Source organism: Haliaeetus albicilla, chromosome 16, assembly GCF_947461875.1.
Source record: "Haliaeetus albicilla chromosome 16, bHalAlb1.1, whole genome shotgun sequence".
NCBI lineage: Eukaryota > Metazoa > Chordata > Aves > Accipitriformes > Accipitridae > Haliaeetus > Haliaeetus albicilla.
Genome location: NC_091498.1, coordinates 32,026,410 through 32,044,699, shown reverse-complemented (window position 1 = coordinate 32,044,699; position 18,290 = coordinate 32,026,410). Strand labels below are relative to the sequence as shown.

Here is an 18,290-nt window from a genome sequence, read left to right as displayed (position 1 = left end):
CCTGCTGCCGCGGCAGGGGCAGGGACAGGGACAGCTCCTGCTCAACCAGACGGCACGTCCCAAACTGCTACAATTTATTGGACAACGCTCAAGTGAAGGGCTCTGAACTGTACATCTGTAAAAAAAGAGTGTGGCCGCGCCTCATGTGCTTGACGCGGTTTTCCTCCGCTTCAGCCGTGCTCGCCAGTCCTCTGGCAGCGCCTCGAAGTTGGCGTTCCTCTCCGCCATGCCACTGCAGGGATAAAGTGGGGTGTCAGCACCCGGGTGGCACAAGGTGACAGTCCTCCCCCACCCTCGCATGCCTCCCCCCGGGGCCGGAGATGCGGATCCCCACTCTGCCTCTACAGGGGACAAGGAAACGTTCCCCCTGAGGTGGAGCTGAGCCAGGCAGCATGCCACGGAGAAGGGATGCCGATGCCAGGGCAGCCTCCCGGGGCTCATACCTCATCAGCTGCTGCTGCTTCCACTCCTCGATGCGCCGCTGGGCAGTGGTCTCCCGATCCTCCTCGCTGGAGCTGGAGTTCTCCTCCTCATCCAGCTCCCGCTGGATACTCTGCCACTTCTTCACCAGCGACGGCATCTTCGTCTTGCCCTTCTTGCCCTGCGCCAGAAACGCAAAAGACTGTGGTGAGGGTGGCTGGAAAGGGAAAAGAGGGTGCCCGGCGAGTGACCGGCGCAAGAGCACCTGCCTACCTTGTCCTTCCGCCCCTTCCTTGGCTTCTCCTTCTCTGGTGGCGGCGGCGCCTTGGGGGCGGGAGGCGGGGGTGTCTGGGGGGGCGGCGGAGGAGGTGGCTGGTCGGTGGTGCCGGCAGCAGGCAGGGCTCCTCGCGCCGGGGCCGGTTGCACGGCGGCAGCGGCCAGGCTGACGGGCGTGGCGCACTCTGAGTAGCTCATGACGGAAGGTGCGGTGGGCGCCGTCACACCCAGGAAGCTGGACTGCAGGCCCAGCGCGGCAGGCTGAGGGCCGGCGTGGCCCGGTGCGATGCGGAGGTTGGGGCGGCCCTGGATCTCGCCCTGTAGCCGCTGGCGCGGCCTCAGGGAGGCAAGGGGCACGGCCGAAGGCTGGTACTTGCCAGCGGCCATCAGGGGCTGGCTGTAGATGACAGGGCAGCTGCCGATGGTGGCCGTTCGCTGCATCAGCCCCGGGCTCATCTCCACGGCTTTCCTCTTCTGAGGCTTGGTGGAGAGCAGAGGGGCCGGGCTCGGTTCAACGGGACCCTGGAAGAGAGTGCCGAGGTGAGCGCCGAGCCGGGAGGGACGCAGCCCCAAGGTGCAGCCGAATGAGCGCCCTTCCATGCCCCCTACCCGTGCCGGACACAGGGTGGTGGGACTGGCCGAGGCCCGGCTTCGCCCGGCTGCTGGCACCGCCGCTCACCTGGCTGCTGCTGGCAGCTGGGCGCAGGAGAGGCTTCAGGGGAGCGTCTTCCTCCGTTCCTGGGGCGGGCGGCTCCTCGCCCCCCTCATCTTCCATCTCCACTTCCTGGATCTCACCGTCTTCTCCGGGAGGTGGGGGCGGCGGGGGCGGCGGCGGAGGCGAGTCCGGTGGAGGCGGAGGCGGCGGAGGCATTTCCAAAGGCAAGGGAGGTTGGAGGACCGGGACAGAGGACTGAAGCAGAGTCCAAAATGGAGTGAGCGGCATGAGAGACGTAGCAGGAACTTGGCCTGAGAAGGATTCTTTACAAAGGGAGCCTGAAGAATACATATTGACACAGGCTTGAAAACCCACGCTACGGACCGCGCTGCCTGCTCCTGCCCGCTGCCTCCCTGCCAGGGCCCTGCCTGGGAGCGGGCAGGCAGAGCTCACGCCACGGGCTTGACCGACGAGCTGCACGCCGCCTTCCCCGGCGCCGCTGCGATGCCTAAAACTGATGGGGACAGCTCGGACGCGGGAGCGGCGCTCGTCCCGGCTTCGCTAAGGCCCGGGGAGGGAGGCCAGCGCCACCACGTACTGCTCTAGTGCTCGGTGGGGCCCCCCCAACACCCCGCTTCGGGGCCAGGACCCCCCAACCGCAGCGACCCCCTCCTCCCTCGTCCCCGTTCCCGCCCCCGGCTGTACCTGTGGAGCGCTCGGCGGGGTCCTCGGCGCGCTCTCCTTTGTCTTTTGGAGGTGGTTTAGGAGGACCGTCGGCTTTTCTGTCGGTGCTCCGCTGTCCCTCCTCTTCGTCCTCCCCGTCGGGGAACTCCCATTGTGACTCTCCTGAGCGCTCGTTAACATAGAAATAGCGTCTATGCTCCCTAAATCACAAGAAAGAGAAGGAGGCTTTAGATTCCCTCCCCCGCCACCGACACTCCGAGGCGGGCCTGCCCACGACAGCGCTGCGCTCTCGCAGGGAAGACCCTCTGCGGCAGGGCCGCCGCTCTCCCAAACGCAACAAACAACTTTGAGGACAGAGGCAGGAGAGGCCCGAGCCGGCTCGCTCAAAGCTATTTGCATTGCTGGCTGCGTGAACGTCGCCCTGAGCCCCCCGCTCCGAGGGAGGGGAGGGCTGAGAAAGCAGGCCAGCGTGCAGCAGAGCGACGTCTCGCTAGCATCGGGACTTTCAGCCGCCACCTTGGCTGAAAGTCGCCCTCCAAGAAGAGGCACCGGGGAACAGCCCAATGGAGAGAAGCGGCTGCCCCCCTACCCCGTGGTGCGCGGAGGTCGCTTTTATGATACTCTTGGTGTCAAACACACAGTGAATGCTAGAGAGAGGGAGCGGATCTGGGAGCTGAAAAACAAAAGAGCAAAGATTTCAAACAAAGGAAAATTAATCAAGAAAGCCAAATAGACAAAGAAATGTTTGGGTCTGACCTGCTGGCAGGAGACAGAAATCTTGTTCTTCGTTCCGTCGATGAGTTGAAGTTTGTCCTTTGTCAGAGCTGTTGGTCAGAAGAGGTGATCCAGAGATCCTGCAAAGTTCACAGAGCTCTCGCATGCGCGACCCCCCAGGCCCGCCCTCCACAGCGCTTTACACTCGCGAGTGAAAACCAGCTCTGTCCGATCAGGGAATCAGCTCCGTCTCAAAGCACTGAGCACTCCGTTTGGATCCTCCAGTTTGGTGGCTGGCCCAAACTCTGCGAGTGCCGGACGTTTCTCTGCCTGCCCAGCACTGCTAACAGAAGCTGCTCTCAGTCTCCGAGAGGGACGGCGCCACGTCGTCGGGTGGTGATGGTCACAAATCATGTCTGAGATGTCAGAGATGAAAGGTGAGAAAGGTAGGAGAGCGCGTACCTGTCCCAGTGGCAGGACCAGCCTTTAGGGGTGGCGTTTATTTCGTATTGTTTTAGCTGTTCGGCTGCATCTTGGAGTTTGCGTTTGAGGTAGTTTCCATTGAGAGCACCTTCTCGCCAGTCTGCAATGCGGGTCTAGAGGGCAAGAACCGGGGGAAGCCGTTGAGGGAGGCTGCAAGCGGCCCTCGGGACAGGACTCGAGGTCCGGGAGGCTCCCTTACGGCACGGGACTTGGGGGGCCAGGAGGAAGACACCGCCTCCGCGCAAAGCCATGCTCTCCCCCCGCTGAGGAAGGGCCCTGCAGGAGGCGGGCAGGTGGGCACGCCGCGGTGTGGTGCCACCGCGGCCACAAGGTTCACGCAGCACCGGCCCTCGGCGCTCGAACGGCGGACAGTATTTGATCCGCTTCGGAACAGAAGGCCGGAGCGAGGGGCGAAGGCTCGGTTACCTCTGTCTGCAACAGCAACATGTGGAAGTTGGAGATAGATTGTCTGTTGATGCCCAGGAACTCCAATTTACTAGTCAGAGTATTTGCCAGCTCTCCGATCTGAAACTGCCAGGGAGAAAGGGGAGAGTAAAGAGCCGTCCTCGGGTAGCGTCACCGGGCAGCTGCGGCCTCACAGCTCGAGGCCTTCCCCGGCAAACAAGACTCTGGACAGCCAGCAGCCCCTCAGCCTGGCGGGACTGGGACGTGCCACCCTGAATGTGTGTGTGCCTGTCACCCCCTCCTCGAAGCCCCGCTACCTCCTGTGCCCCAGGGAGGGGGTTGCTGTGGGATGGCAGGACAAGACCTCCTCTGCAGCTGCGGGAGGTGCCAGCGAACCCCAACTCCTTCGTGCGGACCTTGCCCTACTCCCAGCCACAGCTCCCGGCGCTTGCCAGAGCAGTCGCCGCTCCGCGCCAGCTGAAGGAGGGTACGGGCTCAGTCTGGTTCAGCACCCCGGCTCTGGAGTTACAGCAGAGCAATCGCCAGGGCGGAAAGCATTAAATCTAATACTTCAACCGTTTCCCAAATGAAATGGGCCAGGATATAATTTCAGGCTTCATAAATCACCCCTTTCCGGAGGAACTAGCTGGAAAGCACAGGAAAGGGGTAACAGCTCCGGATTTACTCCCAAGCAGAGACAGTATCTATGTTAAGATTCAGGCCAGCCCACAGCAACCACTGTTACTCAACCCCAGCGTCCCGCGGGAGCAAAACCTCCCATTGGGGCACTGCACGGGGACGCGGAGATCACCCGTGTCAATCCCCCTGACTGAGGGGCCTGCGTGAAAGCACCTACAAGCCAGAAAACAAGAGCAGAAACGGGGTGGACGCCTGCAAGCGGCATCATGATTGCTTTCAGGGAAGGCTCTAAAAATTTCTTTTTTCCTTCACTCTTTGGAAGAGGCTTTGGAAGATCCCCAAAGCCAACAATGCAGTGTCTGTCTCCAGAGAGGAGGACGGGCCAGACAGACAAGCAGCACTAGAGAAGCCTGAGGCAGGGAAACAATTCCCACGTTAACGTGGCTACGGAGAAGCCAGGGGATCTCACAGCAGAGGGTGACTTCGCAGCGGAGGACCCGGCGGATCTCCTGCAAACCAGAGATCCGGCAGAAGAGAGATTACCCCAAACCGATGAAGCAAACGGTACCAATTACCCAAGGAGACGGCATTCCTCCAACAGCTCTAAGGGGATCCTGCATGGGAAAGCACCACGCTACAGCACACAGTCCGTCACAGAGCACCGCCAGTACCAGGAGAAAAGGGGACAGCAAATGTGACAGCTTAAAAGGCTTTCGGCAGCCATCTGGGGTGCAGCAGCCAACAAGCGTGGTCCTGCTGCAGGCTTTTTTTCCTTTTTTTTTTTTAGATAAATTGAATTTTAAAAAATCAGACAAGCCTCACGCAGATGCTATGCTGAGGGAGGCACAGTGGTTTTGGGCAGGGAACATCGCATCTCAAAACTCTGCTAGACTTCTTTCACGGGAGAGATGCTAAATCTGTCATGAGGACAATAACGAAGCCCTTCCCTTTCACGCTGGAAAAATGATTAAGTGGTGGGAAACAAGGGCATGGCCGGAGGTCAGCTTTCGCTGCCGGTTTCCACCGGGGTTCTACCACGAGCCGGTGATTCCCCATCCATAAACCATCTGGCACAGGGAGGTGACAACATTTGCTAACGAAACGAAATTACTCAGGAGCCAAATTTAACGCTGCAGGAGATCACAGGGTAACAAGCAACTGGGGAATCAAAAGGACAAATGGAAAAGATCTCCCCTACCATTCTGCGTAACCATCACCCAGAGCCTGTAGCTCTGCATGTCACTACTACGGCTCAGGAAGGGGCTCTGGGAATCGTTCAGCTGCAGCCAAAAAAGAGCAAACCAAGGCTCGGAAGAGAAAATATCAGTACTGAAGCCTGAGCCTTTTTCGCAGCATCAGTATGATGCTGCAGAAGTCTCCAGGGCTTCCCCAATTTGCATCTAACAACTTCAAAAAAGTAATGCCAGGGGAAGGGCAGAGCAATAGGTACCGGCAGCCTCCAGACACAGAGAGATTACGGATGAGGAGTCTTCAGCCTGGAAACGGGACGACTGAATGGGCACGTGCCAGAGGACTGTAATACCGTTTTTGGTGAAAAGAAAGTCAAGACAAAAGTGTTTGCTCTCTCTCACGACAAGTCCCTGGGCTCAGTCTTTATGCCCCCCACACCCTCCCTTTTATTTGTTTTTTTTTTACAACACTTTCAAGCCTTTGCTGCTGGCTCCTGCTGGAGACAGGATACTGGGCTGCAGAAATGCTGGCCCAATCCTGCACGGCTGTTCTTTCACAGGGCCAGGGCAAGCTGTTCTTGCAGCCGCAAAGGGACCTGAGGTGTAGAGCTGCAGCAGGGCTATGGTGCTGTCCCGCCGGCAGCACGGGAGGCGGACAAGGTCACTCCAGCTGGGGCAAACCCACAGCCCAAAGCTCAGGTGTCCCCTGGGCAGAGGTGGCCGAGGGAGCCAGCACGTCCCTCCGCACTGCCGGCGGCACGGCAAGCCCCTGGGAGAGCCACGAACTGGCCGGGGCCTGGGGGAGCGGCCAAGCGCCCGGCCACGTCCCTTATGCAAGCTGGGACAGATCTCACAGACACACACCTCTGCATCTCCGTACCTTTAGGTCCTGCTCCTCCTCTTCTATTTTTGGTGCCCCTTGGGCTTTTGCTTTCTCCTGGGGGTCCTCAGACTCTGCCTCTTTGTCTGAAATCGCATCAGCTGCTTCTGTGCTCACCGCTGCAGGAGAAGAAATGACAGGTCAGCCCTTCTCCCACCACTGCCACGGCGCTGCCAACAGTGGGCTGGAGACACCGTGCCGGGGGACCAAAGCCGCTGCAGGAGAGGGCAGGGAAAGAGCCGGGGCCTCTTTCCTACAGGAGCCGGCGATGAGAGCCTGAAATTAAAAAGGAGAGAGGGTCACTGGCTCTGTGCTTTGATGGTGGGGGTCCTTCCAGAAGGACGGCACGGGAAGTGAATTACAGCTGCTCCAGCACAAGGGCAGGAAGGAGGAACAGCGTGGAGCGCAGGGTTCAAGGAAGCGTGAAGAGAGCTAACCACCAGGCAGGCAAGCGTTAAACTCCAGCAGTTTAATAATTTGTCAAGAAAAAGTATTGGGTATTAAATAAGTTGAGACCATTGTCAAAGACCAAAGAGCTCCCAAATAGTTGTCAAGACCATAAGGTTTTGCCTCTGCCCCATCACAGAGCAGCGGTGACTAATTCACTGTCCAAGCGACAAATTCCAGGCAGGGAAGTTTTGTGAGGGACTCCTAACAAAAGCCCTTGGGGGGGTAAAAACCCCCCATTCCTAGTGTGTCCTGGCGCTGAAGGGCAGGACAGTTCCCTCAACTACCCTCCAGCAGCACGGTGCTCAACTTTTAAAACAGGTTATTTTAGAGTAACAGCTTCCTCTTTCCCAGGTAAGCAGGAAACCAACACTGCTGGGAAGAGCTGGCTCCAGGGACGTTTTGCCCACGGGCCTGCGAGGCACAAGGGAAAACCCTCCAGCAAAATCATCCCGCAAAGAGCCACCCCAGACAAACAACATCACCGACTTAATGCCAGGCCTGCCATCCAGATCACACCTCTGCCTGAAGCAGACACGTGTTAAAGACCACATCAACACCATTTTGGGGAAGGGCACTATCTCCCACTCCAGCACGACGACGCCTGCTCCGGGCTCAGGGCACTTTTGTACCGTTTTTTCCTGGGAAAAGCAGTTGTCTCCCATTCAGCCAGCTTTCTGCACCAGAGGGGCTGCCTTCCTCTTTGCCATGAGGCAGGCAGCTGGCCTGAAGCCTTGTGCCAGGGACTGGCACATCTGGGAGTCCCGGGGCCGCCAGGCACAGGCTGTTCTCTCAAGCGCGCTTCGGGGAGCGCAGCTCTGGAGGGACTGGGGAGGATGGGAGGTCGGTACAGGTAGCAAAGCACGGGCTAACAGCTGCAATTGTGCCATTTCCCCTGAGGCAATAAATTTATATGATGCTCTGCAACATCGGATGAACTACCCTTAACATATATTTGACAACAGTCTCTGAAAGACCATGGCTGTACCACTGGAAAGCAGAGTGCAAACAGGAATGCGAGCTCTGCCGAGGGGTTGTTGCTCCAGCAATGTATCCTGGTATCAAACAACCCTTACGTGAACCACATCTTCCTGGCAGCGGGGTCCTGCCTTACGTTTCCCACGCACCAACAAGCGCGGAGCCAGAGCGGCTCTTGGGGAACACTTCACCTGCCTGAAACTTGGCGACCGTTACCAGGCAGCTTAGAAAAAGAACTTGAAAAGAGGAAGATGACAGTTCCTCATGTACCACAGTTCGGATTTATAATGTCGGGAGGAAAGCGGAAGGCGGTGGGATGTGAAGCAGCCATTACCAAGCTTCTGCGTTCCTTCTCCTGCTAAAGCATCGAGTACGGGCACTCTTCTATTTATTTTCCTGACAAAAGTGTTGAATATGGGCACCACCCTGTTTTCTCTTTTTAATTAGGATAAAGAGAATCAGGCAGATCATCAGCTTAACCCCACGCTGCCCTGAGCCTGCAAGACTGGCACCGCCAGCCTGTGACATTGGTGACAGCCACCCCTCTGGGCCTGTCCCCTGCCTGGCACATGTACCTCACCGCCCGCCCGGCTCCTCTACGCACCGCGTGGGGCTCCAGGTGCCCCGTGCATCTTCGGGGAAAGAAGACCCCAGCAGGAGAGGGCTGCAGCCTTTCCAAATACCTGCTCCTCCCTCCGAAGGGAGCCTTTCCAATTACCTGCTTCTCCTGCTTCCGGGCTCTCCCGGCCTGTTTTGCTGGAGCCTCGACTTGCGGATTCGGGGCTGGCAGCTCCAACAAACAGTTTCCATTTCCCTCGCTTAGAGGCCAGCCTGCGGGTTGCATCCTGCGAGGCCGACTGGCTCCCGTCGGAGAGCGGGCTGGAGCCCGAAACACTGCCATCGCCTTCCTCCAAGGCACGCAGCTCCGCCTGCCAAGAGACACGACAGCGAGCGGCACTTCAGGGACCTGAGCGTCCCCCGAAGAACAGCCACGGTTACGAGTCACCCGTGAAAGAAGAGCAAACAGCTGCTCTAACCGAGGCACCGCGTTAATGGCAGGGAAGATGGGGCGAGAGTTTGCCAACGGCCACTGACTCGTCAGCACAGCATCCACATGAAGCTGTGGCTGATCAGCCCCCAGATCTATATTGAGCCCAGGCCCATATAGGATCAGCATGGGAAATGCAGGGTCACTCTCCCAGAGCAGGCAGGAGGACAGAGGTGAAAATGTCTGCTGCTCCCAGTTTATTCCCAACTATTCCTTGGCTGCACCCGCGGCCTCATTTTGGTGACAGAAATTTCCCCCTTACCTTCTTTCTCTCCAGCACCATCTCCAGCTCGAGGGTATCTTGCTCCTCCTCTTCCTCAGCGCTCTCCCCCGACTGCACCACGCTGCACAGATCCTCCTGCAGCGTGTCTTCCAGGGGATCCCTGCTGGGCTGCGGCTCTTCGGGGGCGGCCACTGCCTCTTCTGCTTTTGCCTCCTCTTCTGGGGGTGGCTCGACCTCCTCTTTGCAGATCACCTTTCTCCTCCAGCGCTCCTCTTCCTCCTTCACCACATCAGGCAGGAGTGGTGCCAGGAGGGCTGCAGCCACCCCCTTCTTCTCCTCCTCGCTGTTGGAGAGGGCCTGCACGCCTTCGTTCACTTCCTGTGGGTCGAGCGCTGCGTAAGCTTTCCGGCAGCAGCCATGCGAGCTTTCCGGCAGCAGCCGTTGCTCCCTGCCCCCTCACCCCAGCCCTATGCCTTCCCCAAGCAGCGAAGGAGACTGCAGCCCGTAGAAGAAGGAGCCCAGGTGGCCCCTTGTGCTGACGGGGCCCTTTTTTGGGCTGCGAATGGAGCGGAGCAACCCACCCACTGCCAAGGAAGCCCAAAGAGGCGCCCCTACAAGCCCCAGGGCAACCAGAACCTGGTGCTCGGCCCGTCCGACTGACCTTCTTCACTTCCCGCTTGGTGAGGCTGGACCCACGGCCGATGCTGCCGGGGGCGGCCCCCTTCTCCTGGGGGTACAGCTCGGCAGCCGCTACAAAGCTGCCATTGGCGCCTGCCACGGTGCTGCTGAGGAAGAGGAGAGGGAATGAAGGGCGGGCTGGGGGACAAAGCCCCATCGTCTTCCCTCGCAGGGCTGGGGGTCTCTCCCACCTGTGCTGGTAGTGCTGCAGGCCCTGGACCTGCGTCGCCAGGTACTGCGGCAGCTCCCAGGTCACCTCGTTGCTCTGAGTGTTCCAGTAATAGTAGCAGCCGGTGTTCTCGTCCCACACCTCCTGCCAGTCACCCATTTCCAGCTCTCCCACTGCCGGGGGCGGGGGGACAAGGACAGGCCGTCAGCCACAGGATGCACAGAGCCTGCGTCCCACCACCAACCAGATCGGTTCCCCAGACCGTTGTCACCCCCCTTTTCCCAGCATCAACCGCTTGTCACCACCCTCAGCTCCCTTCAGTGAGCAAAGTGGGGGACAGAAGCCCCCCCCCCCAGCCCCAAGACCCTGGACGAGGCGCTCACCTCCTGCCAGTGAGCACTGGGTATCGTACTGCCACTCCGGGGCCGGTGCAGATCCCGCACCGTTGGCGGTGCCTGAGGACTGGCCCGAGCCCGACTCCTTCGGCTCCGGGCGGGGAGGAGTGGGGGGCGGCGCGGAAGAGGCGGCGGAGGGCTCGGCGGGCTGCGGAGGAGCCGTGATGGCATCGATCTCCTGTGAAAACAACATCCCGACACGATCCTCAAATCCCAGGGGAGGCAAAAGCGGAGTCAAAACATTTTATCGGCAGAGGATGGATGACGCCTCAGACTGTGAAGCTCCTCTCTGCCCTCTCTCCCCGGAGCCGCACTAACCGCCAGGAAGTTTGCCAGCGTGCTGTCGATGTCTGCCGAATTATTGCCATTCGCGTCCGCGGAACGGGCAGACTTCTCCGGGGTTTCGCCCTCCTCATCGTCGCTGTCTGCGTAGGCGCCAAGCAGACACAAACCTCCTGGCCGGGGTGGGGGGCAGAGAGGAACAGCGGACCCTCAGCGAGGGAGGGGCACGACGCAGCACATCCCGCCTCGGAGAAGCGGATCCCACCCCCGCCCCCCACCCCACCGTGACTCGGGGGGTCCCGTCGTCACCCCGCTAATCCTGCAAGGGGGGAGCAGCCACGAGCGTTCAGGGGATAAACGCCGCCCCTCCCTCTTCAAAGCATCCACGGGGATATCTCCTGACCCCCAAAATCGAGGAGGGGTGCCAGCCCCCCAACCACACTGGGAATGGGAAATAGCCTCCCCGGGGAAAAAAAACACCGACCAACTGAGCAACGTTAGGAGGAAAAAGCAATTCCCCACCCCTGAAAAAAGAGACCTGGGGGGAGAAAATATTGTATTCTGCCTGCAAACCACAGGGGGGGGAGTCACCGCACCCCAAAATATCTAAGTTTTAAATTGTTAAATTATTTAATGTTGAATGTTAAATTATTAAATTGATGTTGGATTTATTTAAGAGCTAGCGATCGGTAACAACAGTAACTGCAAAAAAATCACCTCCTCCTCCCCCCAGACAAAAAAAACCCACACTGGGCGGAAAAAACATCTCCAAACCCAAATTTTTAAGGCAAGAAATCACCTCCCCTTCGCAAATCGCTTCAGGGGCAGCAGGGGAGTGAACTTTTACATCATACCACCGCCTCAAAAATAGGAAAAGGGGGGAAATAACCCTGCTCCCCCCCAAAAAAATATAATGAAGTGGGGGGGCGATCACCCCGCTCCCCCAGATCAAAAGCACATAAACGTGGAAATCAACTTACCCCAACAAAAAACGCGCTTAAAAAGGTACAACCCCCCCCCAATTTTTTTTTTTTTTTTTTTTTTTTGAGGGGGGCTTCATACCTGTGGGCTTGACAGCGGGGGGCGGCGGGTTGGGAGCGTTGCGGGGGGGCTCCGTTACCGCTTCGGGTTCGTCTGGGGGGGGGGGAAATCGTTAAAGAAGGGGGGGGGGCTAGAATAGGGGGAGGCGGAGGGGGGGGGGGGCCGCGGGGCGGGGCTCCGCCCCGCGGCTCCCCCCCCCCTCCGCCTCCCCCCCCCGGTATCGCCACTAGGCCGCGCCGAGGCCTCCACTAGGCCGCGCCCCGCCAACAAAGCGTCCGTCCCCCCGCCCGCCATTCCCCTCACATCCCCCCTCCCGCCGATTAATTACCCGGCTCGGAACCCGATTCGGTGCCTTCGACCGGTTGTACCGCCGCTTCGTCCCGGCGGGGTCCGGGAGGAGAAAGCTGAAGGATGGGCCTTCGGCCCGGAGCGGCGCGGGATTTTTTCCCCATGGCGGCGGCGGCGGCTGAAGGCGCCTCAGGGCTGCGGCCGCGCCTGCGCGGTAGAGGGGAAGGGAAAGGAAGGGCGGGGTCGGTGCGTAGTGCGTCATGGCGCCGAAAGGGCGGGGCGGAGAGGGAGCTCCGCCCCTCCCTCCCGGGTTGGAGCCTTGCCCCGCCCCTCGGGTTTAGAGCTCCCGCCTCTCCCTGGATCCTACAGCTCCGTCCCGCCCTATAGCGGGGTGCTGGTCCTGGATCCTGTAGCTCCATCTTGGCATATAGCTGTAGCCCCGTCCAGCGTAACGCTGCTCCTAGGGGTCTATAGCCCCTTCTCACCCTACAGCAACCCCCTCCCCATGCTTATAGCTGCATCCTGACCTATAGCAGAGTGCTGGTCCTGGAGCCTATAGACCCGTCCTGCCCTATAGCAGGGTGATAGTCCTGGATCCTATAGCTCCATCTTGGCATATAGCTGTAGCCCCGTCCAGCATAACGCTGCTCCTAGCGGTCTACAGCCCCTTCTCACCCTACAGCAACTCCTTCCCCATGCTTATAGCTCCATCCTGACTTATAGCAGGGTGCTGGCCCCGGAGCCTGTAGCCCTGTCCTGCCCTATAGCAGGGTGCTGGCCCTTGAGCCTATAGTCCATACTGGGCTCTTGGGGATATAGGTCCACCCTGCCCTATAGCACAGTACCGTGCCTCGGTCCTAGAGCAAGGTGTCAGCCCTCAGGCGTGCTATATGGCACAGTGCTGCGGCAGGCCCTATAGAGAGCTCCCCGTAAGAAAGGGATGGATGTGCAGGATCCTGGTGAGACAAGCCCCACAGCCCGCACTTGCTTCACCCTTTGACCCCCCACCCCAAAATCCCCGCTGTGCTCCCAGGGGTGCCTGGGGAGCAGCACCCATCCCGACACAGACCTGTAATAACACTTTGAGTTTATTAAAGTTCATCCAAAAACACAACAATAAATAAAAGAAATGCCAAAAACCTGCCGCCTATGGTACAGGATGAGAGCGAGGGGGCAGCCCTGGTGGTGGTTGTACCCCCAGAGCTCTGCTAATCACCAATCACCCCACACACAGGGGACAGGGACAGCGAGGAGGCGACACCCCAAAGGTGTACTCCACCTCCCCAAACCGGACCCTTATGGAAAAAATGAATAAAAACAGCACCACCGGCTGAGCCAGCGCGGGGCGGGACGGCATCAGCTCCCTGGGACATCACCTTGAGCGGGCACCGTCCTGTGGCGCAGAGCCGGGAGCCTGCGAGCGACGGCCAAGGCTGGGTGGGCGACGGGGCTGCCGCTAATTGCGGCGGTACAGGTGATCCCGGGTGGCCACGCTGACCTTCTGCTGGTAGTCCTCCATCTTGTCGTGCAGCTTCTGATAGAGCTGGGTGAGGGGCAGAGCAGGCATCAGAGACAAGGGCTCCCACCCTGTCCCGCAGCCCCTTCCCACTTTCCTTCTGCTCGGGCAGGAGCAGGAGAAGGCACAGGGCAAATTACGGTGCTCTCCATCACCCCTCAGCCCCTTCCTTTTCCCCAGGCAGCGGTACCTACCACGACGTTGTAATGGTTGGTGGTGCTCTCCCGCAGCGCCTGGAGCAGCTGGTCGATGGCAGTGTAGGGCAGCCACACCATGGGGGCCGTGGCGGACAGGGGGAACTGGAGGGGAGACAAACCCTTGCGTCACGTTGTGCTGGTGACAAAAATGCTCCTCCCCACAGCCACAGCGAGGAGGAGCTTCCAGCCACCACATCCCGACAGCTGCTTGTCCTACTGGTCCCACTAAGAGGTCCCCTCTCCTCTAGGGTGGGTTATCCACACCTATTTCTCCTGGAAGCACCGTCACGGGCACAATACCCAAACCCCAAGCGGGATCTGTCCCAAGAAACGGTCCACCACATCCCACACTGCAGGTGAGCTCACCTCAATTCCAAAATACCGGTGCCCTTTGCCCAGCACAGCGTCTACGTACTCCAGGACCAAATCCACAGCCTCCTCCAGCAGATCGTAATTCAGATAGAGACGCAGCAACTCAGCAGCATCTACTTTCTGCAAGCAAAGCGGGAAACGTCAGCCAGGGAATGCACCCAGGAGCCACCGTGATGCTGAGAGCGACCTGTTCTGAGCCTCAGTAACGGGCACAAAGCATCCGGCACGGCTTCCCGGAGCTGGGAACAGGAAGGTGGGATGAAGCTTGAGACAAGGAGGTGCCTGTCGAAGCACAGGTCATCTGGCAGCTCTGGGACAGCTGGGTTTTTTTGGCCAGCAGGCAGTACGCGCTGAGCAGTGACCCTCTCCCTGTTCTCACCTTGTAGCTGTTAATGAGCCAGTTGGGCAGAGGTATCCCATGTGCCAAGAGCTTGTTGATGACGCAGCGATGGTACAGGCTGTTCTGGGACGGGTAACGCTCCAGATAGGACGACAGCAGCCGCCAGGCTTCATCTGTGGCACTGCAAGACAATATTTCCCCTCGGAACCTGTGCCGGCAGCCCCTGCCACTGTCTGCCAGGCCACGGCGTGCTCCAAGGGACCTGTCCCGCTGCCCGGGTTCAATGTGTGCGCTCGAGGCCCAGCAAAGTGGGGCAGGCTGGGGAGAGTGTGGTGACAGCGTGGGAGCATGGCTCTCCCTCTGTCCCAGTCCCGCAGGTCTGCTTTAAGGGGGTTTTTAAGAACCCGTGACCCTCTCTGGATTCCTGCAAGGCTTTTGCCTCCAGAAATGATCCACTCTGTCAAAGAGCAGCTCTGCTCTTCTCCCCCCACAGACAAGGACCTACCTGGACTCCTTGGTGGTAACCAGGGCGGAGAGCTGGTTTGCTGCTAGCCAGTCCCAGGCCTCTGCCTGCGCTGCCTCCTCTCCCAGCTGCAGCTTGATGCACCTGCAAGACAGAGTGGTGCAAAGGTGGCTGCCTTCAGAGCCTCATCCTTTCACCCTGCCTTTCCACAGGTGCCAGCTTCAAAGGCACCCCTCGCAGGACTATTCCCAAGCAACAGCTACGAATTAGCTGGCTTGGCAGGAAAAGGCAGCTATTACAGTGATTTCTAAGCTGCTCTAAGTGCCAAAGAAGAATTAATAAGGACTCTGATGTTAGCAAGGTTTAGGGCCCGAGGCTGGGCAAGAGATGCCCTCTGTGCATCCAGCCACAGGAACAGGTCGCAGCAGAGCTCCTGAACAACTCTGCAGGCACAACGCGTCTTCTGGAAGCGCGCAGAGGCAAAGGAGAAGAGGAATCCTGGGGTTGGAGGTGAGGCATGAGAGCAAATGGCTAGCACAGAGATCAGACAGCAGAGCCAACCACTACTTGAGAGCCGCTCAACAGCTTGAACAAATCTGTAAGCAGCTCACTGGGCATCAGCAGGGGTGTACCATGAGCCAGCTCACCAGAAAGGTCTCCAAGTAATGGTTGTGCCTGGGTTGGGACCACCCGCGACTGTCAGAGGCCAGCTCTCTCCCCTAAACCAGGGAGAAATCTCTCCCCTCTACTACCTCCTCAGCAAGGCTCCCTTATTTTTCCTTTTCAGGCGTGAAGAGCAAGTTCCGCCTCAAAACCACTGAGCCAGCAGCTGCTGAGGCTGTGCGCAGTGTTAGCAGCCATGGTGAGCAGACAGGTTGGGACAGCACTGGCTTCTGACCCTGGGGAGCTGCAAGCTGTGCCCTGCCAAGCATCATGCAGGGCACGTCTCTCCAACTGCACGTCACCTGAGGCGGGGAGGAGAAGCTCGCTACGTACTTGAAAGCGAGTCCCTCAAAGATGGGCGTCAAGGGCAGCTTGAACGTTTGGCACAGAGTGATGGCGGTGTCAAAGAGGCCGGCCCGGACCAGGAGAGCAACCGTTTCCTCAGGTGTAGAGTTGCCTGCAGAGAAGGAGGACCAGGTAAGCGCCTCTCCCAGTCACATCCCAGTGCTTACTGGGGCCTAACCCCACGCAATTCAGCGGCAGTTACAGCAGCACCGTGCTAATGGCCCCATGTAAAACACCCTGCAGCAGTACTACTCTTCATCATGGGGCTTAAGGCTTTCTTGGCCTCAGGAGCATCTCACGAGCCCAGGAGCTGTCCCTGGAGGGACTGCACAAAGCAGCAGTGACCCACGGAGCCGTCCCTGATCAGACACCAGCTGGAGAGGGACACAGGCAGCATCATACGGCCCGTAGGCAAACGCTGCCGCTGTTTAGGGGAGTAGGGAGGGGACAGCCTTCTCACTGGCACAGCAGGCCTGTACCCAAGCGAACAAGGCATCAGCTCAGCTCTGCCAGTGCAGGCAGGAGGGGCAGTGGCAGGAGGTAAAAGAAGACTGTGGCACTTGGCTCTCTGCATCTCCAGTTTGCCCTCAAATCAGCTGTTCAATCCGTTCCCTGCAATCCCTTACTGGGAAGTCATCCCCTCCTGATACTTAGCAGGGAAAAACGCGTACATGTTGCATAACTCATATCAGGGAGTGGCAGAACATACTTAAAGGGTCAGGGTGGGAGAGCTGCACCCCTCTGCTCCCCAACAAGGAATAACTTTGATAAGCTAACACTGTCGTGAAGCAGGATTATCCAGGACAATAAAGTTAAGTCTTGCATCAAGTGTTTTTTTTCTAGGGCTTTCTAATTCTGCTTCATCTGGGGGCAATTTCCAGCAAGCCAAAAAGATGCCTTTTTGTCTCAACTCATGAGCTCAACCCCAGCCCCATGCAGACCATTACTAGAGTTTGGCAAAGCCAAAAAATTGTGGAAAACTTAAAATTGTTTCTCTTGATCTGCCTCTCCAAAGCTGCTGAACTTGGTGGCGAGATTTCATGCTAGGGAGTCGAACTGAATGGCCCCTGCCAGTGCCTGGGTTCGTCTCTGGGTCAGAACAAAATTGCTGCTTCCTCACCTGAGCTACGACTGAAAGTGTTGTAATGAGCAAAAACCTCGGGGGGAAGCGTGAGTTGGCTGTGCCGCATCCCTCTTACCTGCCACAGCCGCCGTTGACAGGTCATACTGCACCAGAGTCAGCCGGATCCGGGCCAACACACACTCCCTCTCCAAATCCTCCAGCTCCAGGATCTCGATTTGGTGAGTTGCTGTAACAGATGGACACAAAGGGCTCTTGACATTTTCAAAATTTAAAAAGCGCTCCTCAGGCATTGCGCAAAACGTCTACAGCCCTCTGCCATCCTAAGAGGAGTCGTACCACAGAAAGCACCAGAGGAGAGGTCAGGTTTTGCTGCCTCTTCCTTGCTCCCTTGAACTGTGCCTACCTCCTTGATACAAATCTCCCATTCCTCCTCTATTAGAGATGTTATCTAATGTTTGGTAACAGCTGCTGCTCTGACCACCAGGCATACGCTACAAAAGAGCTCATTCAGAAATAATTGTTTTAGAAATACCTGACCATAACTTTTTCTGTCGTAATGCTGAGGATTATGAGTTTAACCTGACCATACCACCCTGTGCTTTAGTAGACACAGGTAGAGTGGAGACCTTACCAGCAGAGACTCACTACGTCAGCAGGGTTTCCAAGAGCACAAACAACAAAAGTCTTGAATAATTGCCTCACCAATGCTTTTCTTTTTAAAATTGCAAGTTATTTCCACTGAAAGCAAAAGTGCTGACAAGACATCAAACTGGAGAGGAGTGTGCACAGAAGCTCCCTGGGGAATAGCTGTTACATGGCAGCTTATTGCAACTGGGAGACACTAACACTGGGAGAATTAACTAGCTTACAATCCCCCAAATTATTGATCTGACAGAGAGGAGAGCTGCCCTGAGCCATCTCCCAGCTCACATGGGAGCAGCAGAGCTCTGAGGCCAGGGGAAAGGCTGCTCCCTGACAAGAGTCAGAGAGCGCACCAGGCACTTACTTGGAACAGCCGTGCACTCCCCATCGTGGCTTCTCTTCGGGGATGCTCCAGGGCGTTCGTACTTGCAGGAAAAAAGCAGAAAGAGGGTTTATGCCCACCTGGTTTCCAAAGGACAAACTGCCTCGACATGACACAGCCCCAACACCAGATCTTCATTTCAAGCCTTGATTTGAATCAGAAAAGCCATACAACCACTTGGCAGTTCAGGTTACATTTATCTCTGGCTATCAGAAACATGGCACAGCATTAGCTGATAAGGCTACGGTCACCACCTCCCTGCAAACAGGTTTGAAACACAAACCATGTTACAGTAATTCTCCTTTTGACTGGTATTCTGGCTGTTCAGACTCCCCAGAAAGATGTGCTCTGTCTTCAATAAAAGGTGATATATTCCCACATATATACACCA

The 18,290-nt window shown here is 57.9% G+C and overlaps 2 protein-coding genes across 7 annotated transcripts in view; both read right to left on the bottom strand.

Annotated features, from left to right (window-relative positions):
* Positions 1 to 57: 57 nt before the first annotated feature.
* Positions 58 to 12,131, bottom strand: FNBP4 (formin binding protein 4). 6 transcript variants are annotated; one of them, XM_069804252.1, is made up of 18 exons: positions 11,936 to 12,131; positions 11,629 to 11,700; positions 10,603 to 10,739; positions 10,273 to 10,462; positions 9,912 to 10,062; positions 9,704 to 9,827; positions 9,082 to 9,420; positions 8,490 to 8,700; positions 6,347 to 6,465; positions 4,852 to 4,890; positions 3,659 to 3,763; positions 3,212 to 3,345; positions 2,792 to 2,889; positions 2,057 to 2,235; positions 1,376 to 1,606; positions 694 to 1,218; positions 444 to 601; positions 58 to 232 (listed from the first exon to the last, which is right to left on the bottom strand). In XM_069804252.1, exons 1-18 carry the CDS (start codon positions 12,057 to 12,059, stop codon positions 142 to 144), a joined length of 3,027 nt encoding a protein of 1,008 aa, XP_069660353.1. In that variant the 5' UTR covers positions 12,060 to 12,131; the 3' UTR covers positions 58 to 141. The 6 variants fall into 6 exon arrangements, with proteins under 6 accessions (XP_069660353.1, XP_069660354.1, XP_069660356.1 ...); XM_069804253.1 differs by having other exon boundaries at positions 9,704 to 9,824; XM_069804255.1 differs by lacking the exon at positions 4,852 to 4,890 and having other exon boundaries at positions 11,936 to 12,130.
* Positions 12,132 to 12,965: 834 nt separating this feature from the next.
* Positions 12,966 to 18,290, bottom strand: part of NUP160 (nucleoporin 160) — a 29,003-nt gene continuing 23,678 nt past the window's right edge. The window contains exons 28-35 of the mRNA XM_069804240.1: positions 17,882 to 17,942; positions 16,991 to 17,101; positions 15,780 to 15,903; positions 14,826 to 14,927; positions 14,360 to 14,501; positions 13,975 to 14,100; positions 13,606 to 13,710; positions 12,966 to 13,438 (exon numbers count right to left, since the gene is read on the bottom strand). Coding sequence (XP_069660341.1) covers positions 13,352 to 13,438; positions 13,606 to 13,710; positions 13,975 to 14,100; positions 14,360 to 14,501; positions 14,826 to 14,927; positions 15,780 to 15,903; positions 16,991 to 17,101; positions 17,882 to 17,942 — 858 coding nt within the window. The 3' untranslated portion in view covers positions 12,966 to 13,351. The remainder of the gene's footprint in view (positions 13,439 to 13,605; positions 13,711 to 13,974; positions 14,101 to 14,359; positions 14,502 to 14,825; positions 14,928 to 15,779; positions 15,904 to 16,990; positions 17,102 to 17,881; positions 17,943 to 18,290) is intronic.

Coding starts and splice junctions, on each gene's coding strand:
- FNBP4 (XM_069804252.1), bottom strand. CDS start 12,059: ATGGGGAAAAAATCCCGCGCCGCTCCGGGCCGAAGGCCCATCCTTCAG. Junction 6,466..8,489: donor CCCGGAAGCAGGAGAAGCAG/GTAATTGGAAAG, acceptor CTTCTCCTGCAG/CGGTGAGCACAGAAGCAGCT. Junction 4,891..6,346: donor AGGAGGAGCAGGACCTAAAG/GTACGGAGATGC, acceptor TTTCCCATGCAG/GATCCCCTTAGAGCTGTTGG.